The 27,231-nt window shown below is 44.4% G+C and overlaps 1 protein-coding gene across 1 annotated transcript in view; it reads left to right on the forward strand.

Moving 5' to 3' along the window:
- Positions 1-27,231, forward strand: part of LOC147883570 (DNA (cytosine-5)-methyltransferase CMT3-like) — a 185,510-nt gene that overhangs the window by 121,472 nt on the left and 36,807 nt on the right. Inside the window, exon 20 of the mRNA XM_087399517.1 lies at positions 18,700-18,743. Within this exon, the coding sequence (XP_087255643.1) occupies positions 18,700-18,743 (44 nt within the window). The remainder of the gene's footprint in view (positions 1-18,699; positions 18,744-27,231) is intronic.

A 27,231-nucleotide genomic window follows, 5' to 3' on the forward strand; every position in this document is an offset into this window, starting at 1 on the left:
CACAATTAGTCCTCTTATGAACTTCATAACCCTTACATATACCTTCACAAGACTAGAGTATATAGTACATGTAATTGCGTTTTCAAACCAATATAAGCAATAGAAGAATGGAAGCGACGGTTGACCAGAGTTACTATTGACTAGGAGACCCAATATCAGTGACTAGGGGACTGGAGCACCATTAATAAGACGATACCAGACCAGTGTTGAGAGGACATCAGACTAGTGTGATTAGGACAGCGGAGCACCAGTGTTAGGAGGATCGGAGTATTAGTGAAAAATGACAAGTGTACCAGTTACTAGAGTATCACAATGTCAGGACATAGTGACCAAAATATCACAGTACCAGTGTTAGGAGGATTGGAGTATTAGTAACAAATGACAAGTGTACCAAGTCACCAAATGGTCAGAGTACCAAGCAACTAGACATTAAGCCACCCACATGACCATAGTACCACTCCCCAACATGTGGTATCAGAGCCTCCTTGAGCCCCTAGCCCATTCTAGCTTCAATATGCCACCTCATCATCTTCTGCTCCACCCTTCATCTTCTTCTTCATTTCTGCCCTCTTTCTCTCATCAGAATTTGCTAGCTTTTTTCTCCACCCTCACGTGACCATTTCTAGAGCCCTTTGAACTGCAGTTTCCTCCCTCTAAGGCGCACCTCTGGCTCCAAGCATTTCCCGACATTTCACCTCTGTCGCCCATGCCGACACTTTCCTTGCTCAGCAACTTTTCGCGTAATTCCGACCATAGCCACAACTATTCTCTAATTCCTTATAGCCACGGGTGGACAATGCTGCAAGCTACCTTGTGTTCAAGTTTGAGCTCAAATGCTTGCTGGAGCGAGGAGAATTCACACAAAGATCAGTCGAAGAAGGCACTATTGTCATGAGCAACTCTGTGCACTTTTTTGGCAGTCCTCCTATGTGAACATTCTCTGGTATAAGAGTGTTGATTGCGCATAAAAAGCCCCTTCAAATATGCTTCACAGAGCTTGAATCAAGCCCTCCAAATTACTCCTTTTTTACTCTACAATTTTGAGCATTTTTGGTTGAAGAATGCTTGATTCAAGCTTAGGGATGATTCATTGACAGAAGATTCTCAGTTAATGCTAGTGTTTTGGTTCAAATAATCTCTTATAGTGTTTTATTTCATTTGTGTGTATCTTCTTTGATTTGAAGATGATACACATGCACTATGATTGTTGATGAGCATTTGAGTCGTAACCATGACTAGCTCTTCTGGTTCTTCTAATGAGAAATATGTGAAGAAGTCCAAGTCAACAAGAAGGGAAAGATCAAGGTAAAGAAAATTCCTTCCAAGAGACTTTGGGAAAAGCCTACTGGATATTTTTATGCCAAGAATTTGAGATTTTTTGAGTACATAGCAAATACCTTGCATTTGTATGGTGAGGGATACTTCTTTGGTGTGAAAGATTGACTATCTGTGAGAGAGTAGACACTGCCTGATTATAAAGGTAAGACCCTCTCAATGGCCACCTTTAAGATAGATAAGTTCAATAGCCAAGGTTTTCACACTTGGTAAATGAAAATCAAATTTGTGCTTATGAAAGAGAATTCGTGGGACTTGGTCAACCAAGGAATCAATCATCTCAAGAAGGAGAATCCACACAACCAAAGATAAAGGGAAGGCAAGTGACTCTTCTTCAACTACACCTACAAATGCTAAAAGGCTAGAGAAGGCTTATGCACTCATTGCTTTAGGATTGGGAGATGATTTTGTGCATCATATTTCTGATTTGGAATCCCCCTCTAAGGCCTGGCATAAGTTAGATGTGTTATTTGGTGCTAGCTCTCATACTTCTAACTTGATTTTTTTTTTTTTCAAGAAAATTACTTCATTAAGTATGAATGAAAACCGCGAGAGCAAGCTCAAATGCGGGAGTACATCATGCAATGCATGAGGAAAAAACAGCTCAAAGTGAGCTAATAAAGAACCAAGGCGGAGGCTGAAAATGCCATCGCAACCCTGAAGAAAACTCAAAGAAGAAAGGAGATCCCCTCCAAATTCTGAAAAAAGTAACTCTCTTGGCAGTGGCTGCTCTGGAGGATCCCTACATGCTTGCCCAAATGGCCATCAAAGTGTGTACTGTGTCAGTCCAAATACTGGCCATAGTCTAGGAAGGGTGAACCTAGATACTCTCCATCGCCTCTGTACACCTGGCTCTCCAAATATGCCAAGCTGCAATGCTAACCAAAATCTCCCAAGATGTGTCTACTGAGGCATGAGCAGCTCTGAAAGGAGTGAGGGAAACATCCTGGAGGGAACAAGACTCCATTGAATGTCACCGTACAACTTCTAAGTTGAATTTGAAATTTAAGCTTTTAAACTTAAGATGAATGGAGACACTATTGCGGCTCATGTTAATACTTTGAGGAGTCTTATGACACAATTGGCCTCAATCAACTCTCCAGTTATTACTGGAGATGATGCTATGGCTGTGCTCTTGAATAGTATGCATCAAGACTATGATTATGTTGTGACTATCTTGAAGAATATTCCTCAACCCACACTAGAGGGCTCTACAAGAGGAAGAGAGAAAGAAGACTTCAAGAAAGGGTGAAGAGCACACACAAGCACTTGCAGTGAAGTTTACATCAAAGAGCAAGTACAGGGCATGCAAGCATCGTGGAAAGACCAATCATCTTGAAAAAGATTGCTACAAGATCAATCCTTGCACTTAATGTGGCAAGAACAATCATTCAGACAAGTTTTGAAATGAGAAGAAGAAAAACATGGCCTACTCGTTCACCAAACCCCTGTCAAAGTCACATAAGGTAGTCTTTCTGGAACAGACACCCACTCATAGGAGAGCCCTGTTTTTGCATCCCTGTCCTCATGAGCTGGACCATAGTGAGTTGAAACGTGCACGGGCTCCACAACTGTGCTCGTAGTCAACCGCAATAGTTGATACTCTGACAGGAGCTGCAGAGGGCAACGGTAGGACAGACAGTGGACTTCCTTTTGATTCATTTCATATGTTCTATTTCATCAGACATCAGACGGCGACACCACCTTCTCCTAGGGAGAGGTCCCTTGTAGTAGGATGGAGCGGAGGGGTCTGCATCTCGATCTCACAGACATTGGCTCCAGAGGTCTACAATCAGGGCGAGCTTATCCTAGGATGAGCAGTTTGAATGGGAGAGTCCAGGATTGGGATTTTGAACGTGTAAGCCTCAGCGTGCATACAACACCGCCCAGTCTTTTGGAGGAGGCTGTCAGAGTGTCTTCTGGATGTAGACTCCTAGATTGTTGGAGAGGAATTCAACAACCTGGAGTTTAGGGAAGACAAGCACGGCAGTGCCTCCTCCTCTGAGATGCCAGTAGCAGAGTGAACACCAAGGAGTAGATCATTTTCATGATCAGTGTGGTAGAGACCCGTGGCGAGAGTCAGATTTCAGCAGGATACCTAGCAGCCTCCTCTTCTCCTTCGGACAGAGGAGACATGATGGTGTTGGGATATATGTGATCAAGGGCTGCATGTGTGCATCCACTAGCAGTCATATGGTTGTGTGTGTGTGTGTGTAGAAGGTGTGTATGTGTGTGTGTGTGTGTGTGTGTGTGTGTGTGAGTTCGTTTCAGTTCCATCTTCCATCAGCATCTCGTCTCTCACCCGTAACCAGGCACCAACCCTCTTCCGTACGTCTGTACGGTCACCGTACGGTGTCCGTACATTCTGTACCTTTCCGTACAAGTTCAGCTTTTGCATACTTTTGGGGCTTTCAACCGGAGTCTTCCCTACCTGGTTTTTCAGCCAACTCCTACCTATCCTTTTGCTCTTTCCTTACCAGTTCTACACTTCCTCTTCTCTCTTGCGGGCTTCCTCTGATCTTTCTTTGGGACTTTTTTTTTTTTTTTTTTTTTTTTTTTTTTTTTTGGCTTTTACCGGTACTTCATCCTCGAGCTCCTTTTCCTACCGAGTCATGGCAGAGTATTCATATGAAAAAACATTTCAAAAGGAGCGTTCGGCTCCCTGCAAGAAACAAAAGCAGGTTGAGGGTCAGTATGACCCGAGGCATGACACGATTGAGGCTCAACTAGTATATGATGTAATGCATGAAGGATTTGCAGATACGAGAAAAGAGTGGAAAGACTCGGTTCCTTCAGTTGGCCTCATGGTTGAGGTCGATAAAATTGTGGATCCAGTCAGAGAGTATGCCAAGAATGCAGTCATTTTATTTTTTCCAGGCCGGATGCCACCTGCTGCAGAAATAGGCAACTGGTTGACACGCACATTGGCTGGCTCTTTTGTTCGTAAAGTACATTATGCAGCCAGGGGCTTTTTCGAGGTTATCATGGTGGACGAGATCCACAGACAAATGCTTTTGGAACATTCACCTCTCTTTTTTGGGCAGCAAATGGTGCATGTCTTGCCGTGGTCTCCCACAAGGGACTTTCAGGCTTTAATCCGACACAGATGCCCAGTCTGGGTTGAAGTTGTTGATTTTCCCCAATGCATGGCCTCACTTTTGCCTAAAATTGCAGCCTCTTTAGGTAAAGTGGTCTGCCCACCACGGCCAAATGGTAATTCAAACAGATTTTGCATTCTCTGGGATACTGATAATCCCACACCGGACTCTTACTCAGTCACGGTGAATAATGTGAACATGGGGAGTGCATTTTATAAACTCAAATGGGGTTTATTTGCAGGGGCCTGTTTTGAATGCAAAAAGTTTGGACACATGGCTTCACAGTGTCCACTGAACCAACATAAAATGCATCCTGTCACATTGCCAGTCCACATGCCCATTAAAGATGCTCCTACTCCAGTTGCCAACAAAAATAAAAGCAGTAAACAGCATTCTGGGAGTCAGGATAAAGGCAAAGATTCAGTAGCTACCAATGCGAATTTTACTTCACACTCATCTCCTGCTACTCAATCCTTGCCCAAAGGAAAGCAACCTTCAACTGATGGCTGGCAGAGCCCAAGAAAGGTTATTTCTGCTCGAAGAATTCCACCCCCCCGCACTTGGAATGGTGCCTCTTCTAGCGGAAACACCCCAGAGATCAACACAGGAATTGGAATTACATGGGCTGCAGTAACAGCCAGCAGAACACTCTTCCCTGAAGAAGAGGTTGCTGCTTTGCTGTCCACTTCTGAGGCGACTACTTCTCAGGGGCGAGGCCTCGACCCTGAGATAGAAATGCAAGGCTGACCTCATACATTTTGCTGCTGTACATAGTTGTTACATTACTATAAATATCTGTATATATGACTGCTCACATCACCTCTTTTACACTTAATGTCCAGGGCATATGTGACAGTAGGAAATGGAAATCTGTGTGGCTGTACATCAACAGATTTCAGCCTGACATAGTGGCATTACAAGAGCACAACCAGCATATTTATGCAGGCAAGACAGGACACTACTGTGAGTATGACATTTTCTATGCTGGGGAGCACTCTTTCTCAGGGGTTGTCCTTCTGATCAAACATGAGCTTCAACCAGTCATTGCATTAAATGACAACAAAGGCAGATGGCTTGTTCTCCAATGCATTATAAGAGGAGAGGTGTTTGAATTTGCTTCAGTTTATGCACCTCAGTCATCTCGAGACAGAACTGTAATTTGGGATGCTATGCAACAATACCCGTGGAGATCTCATGCCTACATATGTGGGGATTTCAATAATGCTCCACAACAGGGAGACAACACTTCCAGCCACGATCATATGTTATCTCCTGAAAGGCATGCCTGGTCTCAACTACTTTTGCATTTGGATCTAGTTGACCTCTGGAAGGAATTGCAGCCTCTGTCACCGGGCTACACTTTTCAACATAATGCTCTTTCCGCTTATAAGGCACGACTGGATCGTTGGTATAGTGTTGCTCCACAACAAAATGGGGATTTCGCATGCAAAATGTGGATTGACTATGCCTTTGTGCATTCAGACCATGCACCACTATGGCTGCGGTTATCTTTTCATAAGATGCCAGATGATAGATTGCCACAAAGGCGACATCTAATCATCAACAACAGTTATTTGCAACATGCTGAATTCAAGGCAATGGTTACAGAAGCAGCTCATTGTCTTTCATCTAACAACCATCTTCATGTTGATGATGCCTGGGCTTCTTTTATTTCTAAAATGCAAATGGTGATTAGAGCTTATGGCAAGTCTTACATGAAGACTCTGAGGGAAACCATTGCTCAGGCCAAGTCTACTTGTCAAGACCTCACTGAACTCAGTCATCATCGTTCGTTGTCCATGCATGAGCAAACCACATTATGTCAGGCCAGACATTGTCTTAAACTAAATGATCACAGGAAACTGGCAAAATGGGAGACTAGAGCAAGACAAAGAGCCTTCACAGATAAAGGTTGCTCTTCCAAAGAATTTTTCAAGAGTTTGCATCAGAGGAGAATCCAAACAGAAATTTGCAGAGTGCTAATGCCTGATGGATCATGGACTACTTCACGGTCACAGCTTGCCTCTGTTTGTGTGCATCACTTCTCTCAGCAATTTGGCTCTGTAGCTCCTCCCTCGCAACAGGTTTTGCTTGCACGAAATTTACTGTTGCAAAATGTTTCTCCAATCATTTCCCCTACTCAAGCTTTGGAATTGGAGGAACCTTTTACTGAGAGGGAACTGTCAGATGCCATCAAATCATGCGGCAGATGGAAATCCCCTGGATGGGATGGCTTGACAGTCGAGTTTTTTCTAGCTAACTGGCCTATTTTGAAGCATCCTTTACTATCTATGGTGAATGCTGCATGGCAACATCAGAAAATGCCAGACACATGGAAGAGAGGTCTTGTTAAACTCCTTCCTAAAAAACAAATTTGTGAGTCTTTGGCAGACTGGAGACCTATCACTCTTATGCCCGTAATTTACAAAGTCACTACCAAAATGATTGTTGCTCGGCTAAAGGGCTTTTTACATGATGGGTTGCATCCTGCGCAATATGGCTTTGTCCCGCGTAGGCATATCACCGATAACATTGCTAATGCCTACATTGGAATTGAATCTGCCAAATACACACAGCAGGATGTTTTGTTATTGCAAGTTGATATTGCCAAAGCTTTTGATACAGTTCAGTGGGATTTTATTTCATCGACTATGCAGGCTTTGGGTTTTGGCACAAAAATGCAGCAACTCATTAATTGGCTATATCAAGATAGTGAAGCTGCCTGCATACTTTCAGGAGATATTTCTCCATCATGGACTCTTGCTTGCTCTGTCAGACAAGGATGTCCATTGAGTGCTTTACTTTTTGCCATAGCCACTCATCCACTGCTTCAATATCTGGATCACCTCTTGGACACTGACCAGCTGCACGGTTTGGAGATCCTTGGCAGTCGCAGCATGATTGCTCAAGCATCAGCATGTTTTCTTCAGAATGTCCCTCAAGCAATCTTTACATGATAGCTATGCTGCGAGGGACTTGGATGTGACTAGCCTTGAAGTGTTTTCTGACTGTTTTTGAATTCTTCCATTAGGCTCTCTTTTGGAGTCTAATATCATGTACATTGATCTCATGTTAATAATATAGTTACTGGTTTCACCAAAAAAAAAAAAGTGTGTGTGTGTAGAAGAGGCACACTTAGTGCCATAGACCATGACACATGTGATGATGTAATGCAAAGGCCCCCACATGGGGTGGTGCCTATGATTGTGGATTTCCTATGATTTAGGAGTTATCTCCTTTGATGTAGGAGAGGTGCCATTGATTTAGGCCACCCTCTCTCCATTTCTATAAAAGAGGGACTTCCCTCTCACAATGAATAGAACACCCATTGCTACATCTTTTGTGTTCTCACTCCTCTTGCAACAATGCATCTATTCTCCCTCATGTTACAACATTTGGTATCAGAGCCATGATCCTCCTTGAGCTTTTAGACTCCTAGGCTGCCACTTCATCATCTTCTTCAACCTTCTTCCATATCTTCCCCATTTTTCCCAATTCTGCCCGATTGCAGCATCAATTTCTCTAGATAAGCAGTTAACTTTCAAAATACTTCTGGCTCGAGCTTTCCCATGCTAGGGTGCACCTCTTTACTGTTGGGATTGACAGAATTTTACCATGAGCAGCCGTGCCACTTCGCTCTTTGCTCACCAATCTAGCTCAAAATTCTGCCTTTTGGGAGACGATTTCACAAAACCCTCTTAGTCATAGTTGGTCGACCTTATGAGCTAGCTCCTGTTCAAATTTGAGCGCATTTGGTCCACAAACAAAGGAGAAATCAGAGAAGAACCAATCAGAAATGGTGTAGTTCTCACCGACGATTTGGAGCAACATTGTGTGATTCCTTTCTGATGGACGTACTTTGCTATTATCTCTTTCATTCCAAACAAAAAGCCCCATAAATAGAGCTTTCAACTGTTCGAATTGCACCCTCCAACTTCAGACTGTTCAATTTGGGGGTAACAGTGATATTTGCTTCTAATATGTACCATTGAATATGGTTAAGTGCTAGAAAGTTTCATTATTATCTCAGTTATCTTTGGGCTTTTGGATGTTTGACCATTGGAGGTGATCTGAGGCATTTTTCAGTCTTATCTTTGGAGCACTATCCTGCGGTTTGACAGTTTTGGTAAATGCTCATGATGCATTTATGATATATTTTGAATTGAATATGTTTGAATGCTATTTTGTGAAGGAATAGACACTTCCTTGTAAGTGGTCAGACCTTCCTAATGGCTAAAATGAGTAAGATAGATGGTCATTCTTTCTATACTTGGCAGACCAAATTCATTCTCATAAGAAAGGTATATGGAATATTGCTTGTGGAAAGAAGAAGAAACCTTCAACAAGAAAAGGTGAAATAGCATGGACAGTAAAATATGAAAAGGCCCTTGCTATCATAGCATTGGGACTTGTTACCTTATCACACGACCACCTGTCGACGGGCGTTGACCACATGACGACATCTGTTGACCACATGTTGACCATGTGTCAACACAAGTTAGCCACGCGATCACACGGGTTCATCCAGGAGTACTGTCCGAGGCTGTCAACCACAGGTCGACACAGGTCAACCACAGGTCGACACAGGTCAACCACAGGTCGACACAGGTCAACCAGGAGTACCGTGTCCAAAGTGATCTCATCAAGAGCTGCACACCTGGAGAGTAAGCTTAGCACATGGAGCAGCCAGGAGTATTTATATTTACACAGTGGTTCAGTGATACAGTGGTGCAGTGGTGCGGTGAACCAGCTCACCTGCACATGGAGAATTTACACCATCAGGCTGGCGAGTCAGGGAGTCAGGAAGTCGCCGAAGCTATCAAGAGATGTGGTGAACCAGCTCACCTGCACATGGAGAATTTATACCATCAGGCTGGCGAGTCACGGAGTCAGGAAGTCGCCGAAGCCATCAAGAGAGAGCCAGCGGCGCAACGGCTATCCTCAACAGCTAAGGCGATAAGAGGATGACCAATGGGAAGAAAGGGGGGGATTCTCAGCGAAGAAGGGACCCTCCAAGGTGGGGGATGAGGATGAAGGAGAAGGGAGAGAGAAAAGGAGGCATTCGGCATTCGGCACGGGAGAAGGAGAGGAGAGTGAGGAGAGATAGAGGCTAGAGCTACGAGCTCGCCAAGGAGAGAATGTGGAGAGACTTGTGTGTATCTTTTGTCTACTATGGGGATAGACCTGTGTATTCTGGTGATTTGCGACTTGTGTATTCTTGTGACTTGCGACTTGTGACCTGGGGACACGTCCAGTGATATGTACATTGGCCAACTCGGTCACTTTCGCATCTCTCTTGTCTCTTCCCGATATGGGGATTGTTCACCAGTGTAGGATTTTCTTATTTTGCTTATGTTGTGGAGTTCACCGGTGATTGTCATTTAGCATAGTGCACTCGTACGTCGTCGTTCACTGCAGTATAGCATACGACACTCGCACACTACTACACGGTGCACTCTACACGATCCATTGCATTAGAGCATTGCAAAACTCATGCTTCTCACGCCAGTGGCCTTTGGCCTCCGATAACACCTCCGGAAGGATAGGAACCCCTCCCTTCAAACAGTTTATGGCGATCACGGTGGGACTCTGCTGGTATTGAGTAGCACGAGTGAAGTGGTGATCTAGGGTCCTAGAGAGAGGTCTTATGCCGAGTAGTTCTGAAACCTTTGAAGGAGCTAATGAGAGAACTAGGAGGTACTTGAGGAGAGTGGAGAAAAGACTTCCGGCAGACCAAACTAGGTACAAGAAGCATTACGTGCGACGTAAGTTTGCGAAGCCCTCAACTCGAGCACAAAGTGAGCCCACTGGAGCAGTAGCCAGAGCAAGTAACTTCATCGACACTCTCATTGACTTGGATCAACAGGAACCCTGGTGGTCAGATCCGGACTCCGGAGAAGAAGAAGTGCAAAGCGGAGAACAGGTGAAAGAAGAGGGTACTAAGGACGAGGGCTCCTCAGGGACTCATCAAGGTCAAGGAAGCCCCCCTCCTCTACCTGCAACAATGTCTTCATCAACCACCTCTTCTACCGGAGTGGTGACTCCATCTGCTCCCGCCTCAACCGCTTGTGGACAAGCTGCTACCTCATCTGTTATGCATAGCTCCGGGCTCCTAGCTAATCCTTCTTCTACATCTATTCCATTGGGGGATACTTTTGCTCCGGCCATGCCTTTACCTGCCACGATGGTTTCATCTCCCTTTCCATCCACACCGGTGTTGCCTTTTCCACCACCTCCTTCCTTCCCTTCTACCTACTCATCCATGACTTCAGCTCCGTCCCTCTCTTTCCCAAATGCTCTCCCATCCTCTTTCACCCCCACATCTTCCATGTTCTCACCCTTTCCCTCTGCAACACCGAGACCCCCCACTTACGCGCTACCATCTGGGTACACTCCCTCTATGACTACATCAGTAGTGACTTCCCCATTGTGGTCCTCCACAGGAGGAGTTGTCGGGGTGGTCTCCTCCTTGGGAACACCAACACTCATTACAGCCCCATCGGGACTCCCTTCAACTCTTGCATCTTCTCCAACCTCTCGGGTGGGGATGGCCGTTCTCAGTCCCCCAGACAGAGCTAGACTTCTTGAGCTACTCAACAAGGTCCACGTGAAGACTCAAAAGTTCAAAGGCCACCTCCATGAGGATGCGGAAGCTCATGTGAGGAAGTTTCTCACAGCATGTAAAGCTAAGGGTGTGGAGAATGAGCATGCGTTCCTTCACATCTTTCCTTCGTCATTGGAGGATGCAGCAGATGTATGGTACAGTCAATTTCCTCCGGACCACTTCCAGACGTGGAAAGACCTAAGGGAGGAATTCTTACGCACTTTCAAGTTGGAAAAATTCGAACACATGATTGTCCAAGAGTTGTCCACTGACACCATGAAGCTTGGAGAAAGCATCTCTGAGATGTACACAAGGATGAGGGTCTTGGCGGCAAAGATGTCTGTGCCACCTAATGATGCTGTTATGAAGGGATGGTTTTTAAAAGCATTACCCCCTTCCATTGCTATAAGGTTGGTGGATAAACTCCCTGAACATGCCTCACTTCAAGACTTCCTAAAAGAAGCTGTCAAGATGGAACGGTCCCAGTTAAGCTTTGCCTCATCAACGAATACGACCACCCAACTCCCAAGAGAGGAGGGATCATCCGCATGGCAGCAACTCAAGAAGGAGTTAGAAGAAATCAAAGAAGGCCTGAAAGATAGAATAAAGGTGGATGGCCAATCGTCCTTTGAGGCCCAAATTCGAAGTGACCTTTGGTGCACCGAATGCAAGGGTTCTAACCATGGTTACTGGGAGTGCCCCTCCAAGCGAAAGGTACCTACTTCTACCTCATTTTGTACATTTTGTGAGATCCATGGACATGATGCCTCTGAGTGTAGGTACCTCAAAGGATTAAGGAAGCTTCTTCCAGAGTATACCTCGGGGGAACCTCTAGTTGCTGCAGTCAACAGAACGGTACCCATAACTTCTGGTCCAGCAGAAGTATCTTCTGCTCCCTCTCTTGCACGAGCATCTGAGCCACCTCCTCCTCCTGTCATGCCACCTCCATTGCTTCCGACTCCCCCTTTGCTCCAAGCTCCTGCCCCCAATTCAATTGGTTCCCCTTATTTCTATCCTCAGCCATACTATGCCCCGTACCAACCACCTATGTCAGGAGGTGGCTATGGACCCTCTTATCAACGCGGTCGAAGGGGTGGTTTCAGAGGTGGACGCGGAGGTGCAGGCAGAGGTACAAACTTTAGAAGACCCATCATGTGTTACAAATGTGGCGAGTACGGCCACTACCAAGATGATTGTACACAGCCGTTCGGGGGACCCTCTTGTACACAGTGCAACACAAACGACCACTACACCAGAGATTGTCCCAATAGAAGAGTGGAACCCGCATCCCAAGTGAATATGGTTGATGTAGTAGTGGCGAGGGAGGGCAACAATCCCCATTTGATTGGCGCAGTGTTGGGCGCTGTGACACGGTAACATACAAAAGGTGACAAATGTAAGGGTGACTCAGAGTCAGCACCGGAGACCTCAGCACCAATGAGTTCGACAAGTGTTCCCCCACGGAGGTCATTCTCCTCCTCCAAGGTACACAGTATGCCCAGGAATAGACCACACAGTACGCCCAGGAATAGACCACCCATGCTGGCTTCTGATAGTGATTCAGAAACAAACTCGAAGGGCCCACAGCCATTAAGGTCAACCACTAACTCTGGGAGTGCCTCATCCTCGGGGGATCACTTTATGCCTTTGAGGTATCAGGAGGTAGTAAAGGGTGTCACGAGAGATCTTCAAACAAGTTCTGAAGATGAAGGTAGCACACCTCAGCTTCCATCCCGCAAGTCCAGAACTGTGAGGTTTGCAACAGAAGTGACAACCCTCGGACAGTACCAGGATAAGGAGGCACGAGTAGGTCCTCCCACTTTGTCTCCAACAGCACTCAACAGAGAAGAGGCTATGGGGACAAGACCTAGTTCTGCCCAGGAAAAAGGGAAAGGAGTAATGGAAGAGAAACCACTGGAGACAATGACTCACAGTTCAGACCTACATCCACATCCTCGTGTAAGCTTCGACCCTCGGCCAGAGGCTAGGAGGATGAAGTTGCAAAAGGCTAATGCTAGTGTCCACCACTACTCCTTGTTTGAAGATCTTATGAGTTTCAAACCCAACCTCACTCTACGACAACTTTGTCTATTGTCCCCCCAAATCAAGCATCAGACTATTACATTTTTGAATCGCCTCCCAGGAGGTCGACACAAGGGATCTACTCCGAGTGGGCCACCACCAGAGACATTACCAGCTCAGCATGGGTCTACACCGGACCACTTCTCTGCCTACGCTGCCCTCACTTGTGAACAAAGTCCCAAGCTCACCGTGGAGATCCATGGAGTGGAGCTGAAGGACGTCTTCCTAGATGGTGGGGCGGCTGTGAACATTATGCCAAAAGGTACACTCCAAAAACTAGGGTTGAAGTTGACAAGTGATGTTCACTTTCAGGTACGCATGGCTGATCAACGCAGAGTAAAACCAATGGGTGCAGTCAAAGGTGTTCACATGAAGATTGGCGGAGTAACTTTTCTCTCCAATTTTGTTGTCCTTGATATGACCGAAAATGAACAAACTTACCCTCTACTTCTTGGTCGGCCATGGTTGCGGTCTTCAAAAGCCATTCAGGATTGGTCAACTGATGAAGTTCGATTGCCCCTGGGATCGACATCCCTCGAAATAGATATGGTCACAGGGCAGGCAAGGCACATACCAATAGAACTAGGAGAGGAGGATTTTGAAGAACAAGCCGGAGTCGAAGAGGAGCATTGGGCCTGTGGGGACTGGCCCAGGGGTGGTGACCAAGGTATCAATGAGGAGACAACCCTAGAAGGATTTGAAAGTTTGACCTACTTGTTGGATCGGGCTGATCAAGAAGACGAGGAGGCTGTCATTTTGGATTGGATGGGAGCCCTGGGCTCATTAGCGGTCAACATGGTGGAACTATGCCAACAAGAAGATCAAGAAGAACACCTACTTGCAGTATCAGAAATCCACCCAGAACGACAGGGTCTGGCTGAACTAGTTTACGAAAGGATGCCCTTTGGACTTTGCAATAGTCCACACATGTATAAGAGAATGGTCACTAGGGGTACTACAGTGGACACCACAGATCGTACTGAGGACAATGATGGTACTGCAGTAAACATTGAGGATCGTCCAGTGGCCGACATGGAGGACATTGGTCAAAATGATGCTGACAATACTATAGGATACAATGAAGGATCTACTAGGGACGAGGCTAGTAGGGCACAACCCACCAATGGTACTTCAGAGTACAATCATGGTATTACGGTGCACAACCATGGTACTGCTAAGTGCAATGATGGTGATAGAGAAAACAGGAACACTAATGAAGACGAGACTGATGATAATAGTGATTTAGAAGAAAGTGACATAGACATTGCTGAACTTGAGGAGAATCACCACCAACAGCTTGAGGTCTTGGGCGGACCCAGGGTGCATACTGGATACAGAGATGAGGACATGGCCGATCTCACTTTGCTTGACCTTTTCTTATCAGAAGCCGACCACCCCTCAATTCAAGACCTTCCGGAGACCACTTATGAGGTGGAAGGCTTACCTTACCGGGGCATGCTGAAACAGTCACCGAGGCATCGAAGGCACACAACATCTGCAACATCTACTGATTCTACATCTCAGTCAATGCCTGAGAACCCCCCAGTTACTTACCCCTCATCTTGGTTGAGAGAAGTGGAGGGGGACTTTCCCCTTGAAGATACTCCAGCACATACAGGACTGAGAATGGGTGAACCAAGTACCTCAACATCCCAATGCATTGCCCCTGTTGATGAGGCACGGAACTGGCAGTATCTCAACATTGAAAGTGAGGACCAACCCAGGCATTTGAAGTTAGCCACTTGGGTCTGGGAACATGACTATCTTCTAGCTGCAGTCACCAACCTTTTTAAAGAATTTGTGGATGTCTTTGCTTGGTCCTACAAGGATCTGAAGGGGATGCCCGCTGATTTCATGGAGCATAGCATCGACTTATATCCAGATGCAGACCCTGTGATTAAAGGTCCATACTGCATGAATCCCAACTACGGCAAGGCAGTCCAAACAGATATACAGAAAATGGAGCAAGCAGGATTAATCTACCCAGTGGATTACTCCGATTGGGTCAGCGGAATTGTCATTGTACCCAAAAGAGAGACCGGCAAACTTAGAATATGTATTGACTATCGGAGTTTGAATGCTGCAACACGACGTGATAGGTTCCCCCTTCCCTTCACAGATAGAGTGTTGGAGACAGTGGCAAGACATGCTTTATACTCATTCATGCATGGATATAGCGGGTACAACCAAGTCCGAGTGAAAGAACAGGATCAGCCCAAGACTACCTTTGTCACTCAATGGGGAACATATGCCTACCGAATGATGCCCTTTGGACTATGTAATGCCCCGGCAACCTTTCAACGACTCGTAACCAAACTCTTTCAAGAGAATATCAGCAAGTTTCTTGAGGTATTTCTAGATGACTTCTCTGTTTTTAATGGTAAATCGGCCTCCCATCTTGATCCGGCCATACAAAATGATCATCTACATAAGTTGAGATGGGTCTTTGATAAGTGCAGAGAAGTGCGCTTGTGTTTGAACCCTGACAAATGTTTCTTTCTCGCACTCCGAGGTGTTCTCCTTGGTCATATTGTTTCTGCTGAGGGCATGACCACGGATCCCGCAAAGGTAGAGGTGATCATCTCATTGCCCATCCCTCGTACACCCAAAGAGGTGAAGTCCTTCTTAGGGCATGTAGGATATTACCGAAGGTTCATACGTTTCTATGCCGACATTGCTATTGCACTGACAGAACTCCTACATCAAGACCGATCGTTTGTCTGCGCCACCCCACAACAACTAGCCTTTGATGATCTGAAGCATCGCCTCGTGAAGGCCCCCATCCTCAGGCAGCCCGATTGGGATGTAATTTTTCATGTCCATGTGGATGCTAGTGGGTGGGCAGTAGGTGCTATACTGGCTCAACCTAACCAGGATACTAAGATTGATTTGCCCATATACTTCGCGAGTCGACAACTCAATGGAGCAGAACGCAATTACAGTACGAGAGAAAGGGAGGGCCTCGGCATGGTTTATGCCATGACCAAGTATCGTCACTACCTCTTGGGCAACAAGTTTGTGATCATCACTGATCATCAAGCTCTTAAGTATTTATTGAATAAGCCTACTCTTGGTGGCCGGATAAGCACATGGATTCTTCTTTTTCAAGAATTTGAATTCGACATTGTGGTGAGGGCTGGGAGACTGCATCAACCTGCAGACCACTTGTCCAGGTTACATTCCGGGGAACCAGCCAGTGGTATCACCGATGACTTACCCGATGCGGGCTTGTTCGAAATAACATCACTACCTGATGAATGCCTATTTGCGGTGGACTGCTTCCCACCATGGTATGCCAACATAGTACACCTCTTGTCTACAGGTGGCTTTCCTCCAGGATTAACTCCAACAGAGAAACGCAAACGGATCCTTCAAGCTGCTCCTTTTAAGTTGATTGCAGGTCAATTGTACAAGCTTGGGAAGGATCAGATCTTGAGACGGTGTGTGCTTCCGCACGAGACACAATCCATTCTTAAAGAGGCACATGCTGGCATAGGTGGAGGGCATATGGCCTCAGATGCTACTGCTCGTAAGATCATGCGAGCAGGGTTCTGGTGGCCCAAGCTCTTCCGCGACTACCATGTTCATGTGACCAGATGTGATTCATGTCAACGAGCGGGCCCCAAACCTACAAGGCGTGAGTACCTCCCTCTCAAACCATTCACTCCGGTGCCTCCCTTCTATCGCTGGGGATTGGATTGCATTGGACCCATCTCTCCTGCCACACGCCGAGGGAACAAGTATGCTCTGCTTGCCATCGACTATGGAACCAAATGGGTCGAAGCCAAGGCAGTCAAGAACTGTACAGCCCAGGTAGTAGCCACATTTCTATATGACCAGATCATCTCTCGGTTTGGTTGTCCTATTGAATTGATAAGTGATAGAGGGTCTCACTTCCTAAATGACACCATTGCTGCACTAGTTCACCTGCTTCAAATAGTTCACAAATTTTCATCTCCCTATTACCCACGTGCCAATGGTCTAGCTGAGAGCTCAAATCGCACAATGTGCGGGATCGTGCATCGACTTTGCCTAAATTCTTTAGCCGATTGGGACGACGTACTTCCAGCTGCTTTATTCGCCTATCGAAGGGCTTACAAGGCGAGTACTGGGTATTCACCCTTCGAGCTGGTCTATGGACTGGAGGCCGTGTTTGGCTGGTTTCATTCATGAGGTGCTCAGACACCGTGATAGGATACTCCGAGCACAGAGACAGGAGCAAGCTTCTTCCTCGACTGATACCTCTTAGAGCTCTATCACGGAGTTCTTTCAGCCAGAGCACATAGACCCCCACGAGGCGAGGCCTCGACATGACCGTGACCTCGAGCTGTGACCCAACAACTCAGATAGAGGGTTGACTCACATATCATACTTGGGGACATCCCCTCCTTGTTTAGGGTCGGAGCTCAACCGACAGGGGTCACAGTGGCCCTAGTTAGACGCAGAGCTATGACTAGGAGACGTTGCACCCTTGGGGGGGCGACAGTGCTCTATTGCTGACCTCATGCCTCCACTTCCACAGCCTCATCCATCTTGATGTCCTGCTGCTGTTGATGATGATGGTTATGATGATGGTTATGATGATGTCGATGATGATGCTGAGATTGATATATATATATATATATATAGTCGAGATATGACTATGTTTTACTTAGGATTTAGTACTGTCATTTTGCATTTTTTGCATTCTGGATTGGTATGGATGCTCGTTTAATAGCTCCACTACCACAGCTCATTGTATCAGGTTTTTCATAGTCTCATAGACCCATCGGTCTTTTGAAGACTTTAATAAACTTTCTTTCTTTCTTTCTTTTTCAGCTTGTTGAGGTAGACCATTTACTTGCAAATTGCTTCCCATTTGAGAGGAATCATCTCGGTCTCTACTAGCAAGATAGGATAGGGTTTGTACTCTGGTCCCCAACTTCTCATTTCCCATAAATAGTTGTCAAGGCTATTATTTTCAAGTGTATAATGTTTTGTCTTGAAATTTGTATAATGTTTTCAGTCGTCCCGCTACTCTCAAGACAAATGCACTTGATATCCAACCTATTCCTAGCTCTATAAATAGTTGTCAAGGCTATTATTTTCAAGTGTTTGGGACTCCTCTAGTTATGATTGTACTCTTCTTGAAGACTGAAGATGCACCTAAGTTGGTAGAATTTACACTATATTGAATCCTATTGTTTTTTATGGCTATCCGAATAGAATGAAGACTCATGGATGAAAGAATTTGTATCTTATATTTCTCTTTATATGCTGATATGCCTAACATACAAGACATGTATGGTATTCATCCTCAAATGTCTCATAATGGGCATAATTTGCAAGCTCTACCCTCTCTTGGTACATTTTCCATCTCATCTATCCATTTCCATCTCAACTTCATAAGAGAGCTCAAACAGTGCATGCGTGTGTGTGCATGCATGCATATGTGTTAACCATTAGCATGAGCATGCACCCACACATAGTCACTCAAGTACTTGCAAATGCATATTCACAATTTCTATTTTGAACAAACTCAGTTTAGATTTTAATAGTCTTTTATTGATTCATTTGTGTGTTGGTGGGATTGATTTATAGGTTCCCAACTATGCATTGAACTACGTACATGGGAGGTCATCAAGGTAAATGAAAAAGACTTTTGTGTTATTTGAATAATAAATGAAGAAACATGGTGGAGAGGGAGAGGAGGAGAGAGAGGGTAGGCTAGGAATAGAGATAATGATACTCAAATGGAAACGGAAATGAAAGAAAGAGAAATGTAAGGAAACAGAAATGAAAGAAAGAGAAATGGAAGTACCAAAAATGAAAGGACTCACTTGATAAGCTTGATGTAGACTCCTTGATGTGTGTTGATGTGACACACAAGTACAATCATCTATAGGATAGGCACACACACTAGAATACCAAAGTGTATATGTGATATCTCCCAATATGACACGTGGCACTCACACATAAAGCTCTACTAGATCTCTAGTAAAACACACTCAACTTGACTTCATATTCTAACAATGAAGACCAAATTCCCTTCATAACACTTTAAAAATTAAGGTTTTATTTCAAAAAATATTTTACCTTTACAAGGTACATTTATGCAGCCAATTAGTTTCGGATATGCTAAAACAGCTAGACATACCTAGATAGGCAAGAAACAACATGGATATATATTTGAATAACTCTAATGAAATTATAGAAGGTTCCTTTCTTTTCAAAAAACAAGGTGGATATATATTTGCAAAGCCAACATCTTACCAAATAGGAGAGCAAAATTATGAGATTGTAAAGTATCAAAGTGGAAAACTTTATTTTCTTTTGCACACTTAATTGCACCCATCATCTTCACATTCTGCCAAAGTTGTAATAAATGGTGAACCTTTTTTGGGTGACAAAAACATGGTTGTTGTAAATATCCTCTAATAAATCCTTCGGTTGTTTGAAGCTCTAATGCTAGGGGACCCTTGTTACATGTGTGCTTGGACCTTTACAAAAACTTTTGTACATGGGGTGCCCTTTGAAAAAATACCCTTTTATTACATTACAGGTATAGGTATTTGCTTGAAAATAGAGAGCACTCCCCTTGTATATGGTACGCTCAATTTATTAAAAGAAAATTTCCTTACATGGCCATGGTTGGTTTAAATTTCAGAGAAAATTTCCCTTGGCTTACCTTGAGGATAGTAGAGAGAGAATTAGATAGCTATGATATAGCTTGAATGGGTTCTCAACATTAGTTCAATAAGGGTTTAGAAGAGGAAGGGGTTCAAGCTATGTAGATGCCATCACTTTATATAGGTGGACTAGAAAAATCTTCAAGCTGGCCAAGCTGGTCTTGAAATGAGGGTACAAGTACATACACTTTAATGTAATACAAGTGTTTTTCAACAGGGTTTGTTGGGTGCAAAATGTAGGTTATTTGTACCAAAGAATTATCATGCTCACATAATCACGTTCATTTTACTAGTTGCATTAGTTATTTTTCCCAGATCATGCAAGTAGATTTGACCTAGAGTTTCTCTTACATAGATACAGATGGATAAACATATGTGGGTAAGCGATTGTGAGTTCCTGACTGCTTTGAAAGAAGACAAGGGGCCAGTGAGAACTGCAAAGAATGTGACGACAACGGTACTTGCAAAGGTACAATCAGATTTTGCAATTAACAAGATTGATAGTGCTCATGAATTTCAATATAAGGCCCTAGTGCAAAGAAGCCGTCAAGACAAGGGGCCAGCAAGAACTCCAAAGAATGTGACGACATTGGTACTTGCAAAAGGTACAATCAGAGGTTGCAATTAATAATATTGACAATGCTCATGAATTTCAATATAAGAGCCTAGTAGTTCTAGGCTTGACATTAGCAATAACAGCCTAAAGCAGCCTCTCTTCGGAGCTCCATCTACATACAAAAAGTAAATAAAAGGATTTTTGAGATCTTGGGTGCTAAAGGCAGTAGCACGGATGTGACTAATCATTTTCAATGCAGTAATGATTGGAAAAGTACAAAATAAGTGAGCAATGTACATACACGTGTAGCAAAGGCAGCCTTTCTCATCATCAGCAGAAAGAATAAAGAGTAGGCAAAGAATCTGTTTGGAGAGGCTGAAAATAGAAAAGGGCAAAAGAAGGTCTCTGCAAGAGAGCAAATCGTTGAAGAAAGGAGAATGATCCTACTATTGGCAAGCGTCAAACCTACAATCAAACTGAAGATTTCTGAACTCCAAAGCAAAAAGGGATCTCAAAAGCCTCAAGGATTGCCCTATAAAGAATCTCCAACAAAGGCCATCAGAAATCTAGCTCACATTTGTGATTCCTTGGTAATGATAGGTTTAGCATGAAGCTCTTCAAGGGGTGAGCATTTGAAGTGAGTGGCTTACAACCTAGATCTTATCAAGACCGATTAGAGTAGGCTTGTTGCTTATTACCATGATATACTTATATGGACTTGCGGTTGATAGTGATGGAATCATGCTTGAATTTAATCATTCTCACTTGAAGGAGGAATAGCTGAAAGATATATTTTTCACAAGATGATAGCTAGGGGGCTTGTCCCAACACTTTTATCTATTAGTTGGCATTATTTTTTATTGCTTTGTAGGTTTCCTTGCCCTAAAGCCTAGGACACTTTTGAGGAGAAGAGTACATGTGGCATAGGAGTTATCAAACATATGATGAGTTGCGAAGAGGCCTTGGGGAAGTGGCTAAACTTGTATTTGAGGGGACCTTTCCTTTGGGGAAGATCATCTTTTGTTGAGCCTAATGTATTCGAGTCTTTTTATTAGTCAGCATTGTTTTTTATTAATTTGCACTTTGTAGGATGCCTTACCTTAGGACAAGAGAGTCAATATGCGACTTCAAAGGGATAGAAACATCTACCAATGGGGGGAGGAAAATCATGACGTGAAGGTGAGGAAGAATAGTGAAGAGGAGAGAAACATGAGAAGGGGTAATGATTGTACAAGTGGAATAAAGGATAGAGTGTGAATAGAGAGAGGTTTGAGCTACGAGCTGACCAGCTGTATTGGGGATTCTTGTTGAGTAATCTCATACCATGTGAAAGGTATTCTAATGTACTGCGTCCCACTTAGTAACATTGTGGCAAGTTCAACTCTTGTTCTATCTCGCTTTCACATAGCGTATCCTTGTTCTCGTTCTTGCAAGCATCATTTGCATTGGATCTTCTCTTTGTGTTTCCATCTATCTCTTCTTTTTGTTTTGTTCTTCCAAGTGCACTATAATCTACATTATAGGTTGTTCCGTTCAATCAATTGCACCATAATCATGCAAAAACACATGTAGTTTTGCATTAACACACAGTCGTGAGAAGGGATAGAAACATCTACCAATGGGGGGGAGGAAAGTCGTGGCTTGAAGGTGAGGTAGAATAATGAAGAGGAGAGAAAATGAGAAGGGGTAATGATTCTACAAGGAGGGTGTGAGAGGAGAGAGGTTTGAGCTACGAGATCACCAGCTACATTGGGGATTCTTGGTGAGTAATCTCATACCATCTGAGAGGTACTCTATTGTACTGTGTTCTGCTTAGTAACACTGTGGCAAGTTCAACTCTTGTTCAATATCGCTTTCACATAGAGTATCCTTGTTCTCGTTCTTGCAAGCATCATTTGCATAGGATCTTCTCTTTGTGTTTCCATCCATCTCTTCTTTTTGTTCTGTTCTACTAGTTGCACCGTAACCTACATCATAGGTTGTTTCGTTCGACCAATTGCACCATAATCGTGCAAAAACACATGTAGTTTTGCATTTACACACTGTCGTGTGTTCCATGGACCTCTTATACCTCGCACCAACAGCCTTTGGCCTTGGGTGATATTTCCATAAGAGACCAAACCCCTGCTCATACATTTTATGGTACTCATAGTGGGACAATAGAGGAAGAATATGATAGGAGAGCGGTTTGAGCTACGAACTTGCACTTGTATCAGGGAAAATGGTGAGGGGTAATCTTCGTATAATCTGAGAGGTGGTCCAATATTGTGGTAGGCTTGGTAACATTGTGCAATTGCACATAGCCTGCAGCATACTTTGTTATGTTTCCCTATTTGCACCGTGATCATACGAAGCCACATGTAGTGTCGCATCAACACACATAGTGATGAGTTCTGCACAGCTTTCGCAGCTTGCACTAGAGACCTTTGGCCTTTGTAATACTTGCGGAAGCAATAGGTCTTTGTATTATCTGAGAGGCGGTCCAGTTTACTGTGCTCGGAGCTGGGTAACACAATGCAAAGTTCAACTCTCATTTTGTCTCGCTTTCACATTGTACCAAGTTTTGCATCAAATTATTACAGAAAGTTAGTGTTTTCCTTATTATAATTCTTGCAAGCATTTGCATAGGAGAAAGGACAATCCTTCCAGACTCTGAGAAAAGCAACGCTCAACAAGGTCCACATGAAGGCATAAAAGTTCCAGGAACAATTACACAAGGATGACAAAGCACACATCCTGAAGTTCCTCACAGCTTACATGGCCAAAGCAGTGGAGAGTGAGCATGTCTGCCTCCACATTTTTCCTTTGTCCTTAGAGGATGTTGCCAGTGTCTAGTATAGCCAATTTCCTCTTGATCGCTCCCAAACATGGTCAGATCTCAAGGATGACTTTGTTGGAGTAATATTTGAACATGTACGTCTACCATATTAGAACACGCAGTGGAAAACAAACAGTTCACAAGATCACACCTGAGAACTCTAGATCCTACTTGAGATGTGCGCACGTATATGTAAATCTAATCCAGACTCTGATCTGGAATAGACAGCAAGATATGACAACTGATACTTGATACTAGAATAAGAACTCCAAGAGAGGACCCACAAAACACACACTTGTGGGCAGCAGGGTCCTGCCCACTAGTGCTGAATCGGAGGTCTCTGCTCTCTCCTTCTACTGCATGCTTTTGATGAGGACTTTAGTGGCTATGGGAGGAGCCTAAAACTCAGTCTCACTGTCAGTTCCCTCTCTATACCTGTGTTCTCTGCTCACTCGATGAGCTCTACACATGCTGCTAAGTCCTGCTGCCTCCACCTCCACCTTCTCTAGTGCTCAGATGCACTTCTGATGGGCCGGAACAGGAGCTGGATCCACTATCCCTTGCTGCTGCAATTCTGCTGGCTCTCTCTAGTGCCTGGGTGCACTTCTGAGGACCTTGCTTGCAGCCTGAAATGGTCTCTTCTGAATTATGTGTACCCCCCCAACGGGGTCCTTATATAGGGCTGAATGCCCCTTGAAACAGCCTGACTGGCCCTCAGACTGGTCTAGAGTCTACCGACCCGTCTGCTGGCTGGCCAACACAGTCTGTAGACTGGCCAACCAGACCACCCCTTCTGGGGCCTATAAAACCCACAATGGTTGTGCCATTTGTGCCCATGTCCAGGGCTAATAGCATCCCTTCGTACCCCTTCAATGGGGCCTCTAAGTCTGCAGGGCTTCCCTAAATCAGGTCCCATGTGTGGCCCATCAACGGCTGTCTATACAATGAAAGATCTGCCCTAAAGAGTGGGTCATAAGTAATCTTATGAAGGATGTCTGCATGCTTCCCATGCGGCATCCTGTGTGCTGCCCACTTGGCAGCCTCTCTTACCCCCCTTGTCCCCCCTAGCATGCTAGAGGTGTCACTCCCCCATTCTCTCCTTATTTACAAACGGGGAGTAGACCCTAGTTCTCTGATAAAATTCCAGTGAGCCTTCAAGTTGGGAAGTCTGAGCATATGATTGTCCAAGAAAGCTTTCCACCATCATGATGAAGTGGGGGGAGAGCACCTCTAGGTTGTACATCTGCATGAAGGTTCTAGCTGCTAAAACGTCAGCCACTCCTAATGACGTTGATAATTTAAAAAAAAGAAACACAACCCGGAAATATGCACTTCACCACATCAGATAGTCGAGACTTCACAGGGATCAGCTGCAACATGGGCTCGTAGATGGTGAGCTTATGAACCAGATTCCAGAGCAGATATCCAGAGCACACAAATAACAAGTCAATCTCCCACACAACCTGACTAGAACACACACAGACTCTTTGAAAGAGGGGAAAGACTACACAGCCCGAAACAGACTGAACTCAAAACTGAACTTCCCCCCAAAAAAAAACTCAGAAAACAGTCAGCCTCAGAATACCATGAACCCACAGCCCACTGCTCATTGGCCAGCAAGACCCCCAAGCCCACATGCTGTTCATAAGAAGAACTGGCGGGAACAATCATCTGTAAACCTGCAGGTACATTCACCGTACCAGCAGCCGTACAACCGTACATACGACAGCAGGTACTTACACCCCGTACCAATCATACACAGTAATCCGTACAGTCTGCATTTAATGACGACCATCCTCCGTACAGCTCGTAGAAGACATCTTTAATGACCCGTACGTGCCTGTTCAGCCTGCAATCAAGGCACCGTACTACCAGTCCGTACTTCCACTGTACACACAAATATCATCAATAAACACTTTACAAAATTTATCCAGGAAGGGTGATAAAATCAGATCTGAATTCTCCTGATAATGCGAGGGGCCGTTGGTAACTCCAAAAGGCATTTTTCTGTAACAAAAACAGCCCCAGGGGGTAATGAAAGTAGTCTTGATTTGATCTTCCTGGGCTATGGCTATCTGACACTACCCTGAATATCAGCATTACATTTCATGACCTGCCACTTTATCAAGAATATCATCCAGAAAAGGTAGAGGATAGTGGTTTCTCCTTGTCAATGCATTCAGAGGTTTGTAATCAACACAGACTCTCCACTTGTCTACACCTTTTGGCACTATGACCACAGGACTTATCCAATCAGAGTGAACTACAGGATAAATTATTCCTGCCTTGAGAAGCTTATCCACCTCTTCCTTCAGCACATCTCTCTGTTCCAGGCTTAATCTCCTTATTTTCTGAAAAACAGGCTTGGCACCTTCCTTCAGCTCAATCCTCAGAGGCTTCCCTTTAAATCCCCTAATCTCCTCATAAGAAGTGATAAACAAATTGGGGTATTTCTGCAACATCTTCAAATATTCCTCTTTCTCCTCAACATTGAGATCAGGATTCAGTGATTGCTCAATCAACAACTGAGTTGATTCTGGAGAACATTTGGGCTGCATTAAATTCTCAATAACCTCAAACCTATCCACTTCTTCCTCACTGAATCCTGTTGCTCCCACAAAATCCACCTGTGATCCCTCATCTACCAAATCCACCAATGCTATTGTTCCTTCATCACTTTCTGAAGTCACCGAACTCTCATCCTCACTGCTGGTTTCACTTCTCTCTTCCTCTTCACTTGCTGAATCTGGAACTTCAGCCCTGCTTACCATATCAAAATTCAATTTCTTTCCATTCGTATGTACTGAAAAGATTCCTTTAATTCTGAATTGCACCTACCTTCCTCAACCACGGTCTTCCAAGAATCAAAGGATAGGCTCCCAACCCTGCAGGCATTATATGACAATCCACTCGACATGAAACACTGAATGCCTCAACCTCCAAACCAGGTACTATCCCTAAAGTCTTCACCTTGGAGTGGTTTGCCATTCTGATGCGATAACTAGAGGAGCGGGATATCTTCAATTCTAATCTTTCCACACAAGCCTGGGTAATCACACAAATCTGTGCACCTCCATCTATATAGGCCTCTCCAAAACCCTTTATGCTAGGCTTCTACAGCAGGTAAAAGATCCGGCAACTCTGAGATAGACATCAGCTTAATTGTACCTTTATGAGAGTTCTTCTTTGCTGGATTTACAGCCCGCCTCCATTCTTTTTTAAGCTTTGGGCATAAACCAATCATTTGAGCAAATGTAATGTCCGGTTTCCTCGCTGAAAGATCTTCCACCAAATCATAATCTCCTTGCTCCTTCCCCATGGGATAATCTGCAGTTCTGTACTTCCTTCTGGGCTTCGTGCTCTTCTTCTTTTGGTAGGTCATCATCTCCTCAGACTGCTTCCCCTTCTTTGCACTCGGACCAATCTCCTCTTCTCTATCTCTCTTCCCTAATGGCATGACATATTTAATTTCCTCTAACTCCAGCAAGCCAAATGTAACTGCCTTACCTTTCCCTTTCTCTTCTGCAGTGGCTTTACAGATTCCAGAGGTACTAGGTTGACCTGCATCTTTTACTTCTACACTATGATCATTCACCCTATTATTCAACCCTGTTGGCAATGGATAAACATCACCTCGAGCATGAGGAGGCTTATCACAGTGTGTGCTATAATGTCCCCACTCTCCACAATTAAAGCACTGGACACAAGGTGCAAATGACCCTTGACCTCGTCCTGCCTGACACGGGCCTGGATTATTTGAAGAGGGCATGCTGCCTCTACCATATCCACCTGATGATCTACCTCTTCCCCTACCATTCATCAAGTTCAAACTCAAACTCTTCATAAGCTCCGACATTTCATGAATTTCTTCTTTCATATTCTCCTCCTTTCTAACTTCAGACTTCTATATTTCTGGCTTCACATGAGAGATAATTTCAGGCACATGCTGAACCATTGGCATCTCTTGCATTATTTGTGACAATCTTATCTGCTTCCTCTCCTTCTCTTTTGCTACCCTGAGAGCATCCTCATAAGTGACCAGCTCTTTAAATTCAATCTTTATTCTAATC

This window comes from Dipteris shenzhenensis, chromosome 28, assembly GCF_047967505.1.
Source record: "Dipteris shenzhenensis isolate YYH24624 ecotype China chromosome 28, Dip_SZ_1.0, whole genome shotgun sequence".
In the NCBI taxonomy this organism is placed as follows: domain Eukaryota; kingdom Viridiplantae; phylum Streptophyta; class Polypodiopsida; order Gleicheniales; family Dipteridaceae; genus Dipteris; species Dipteris shenzhenensis.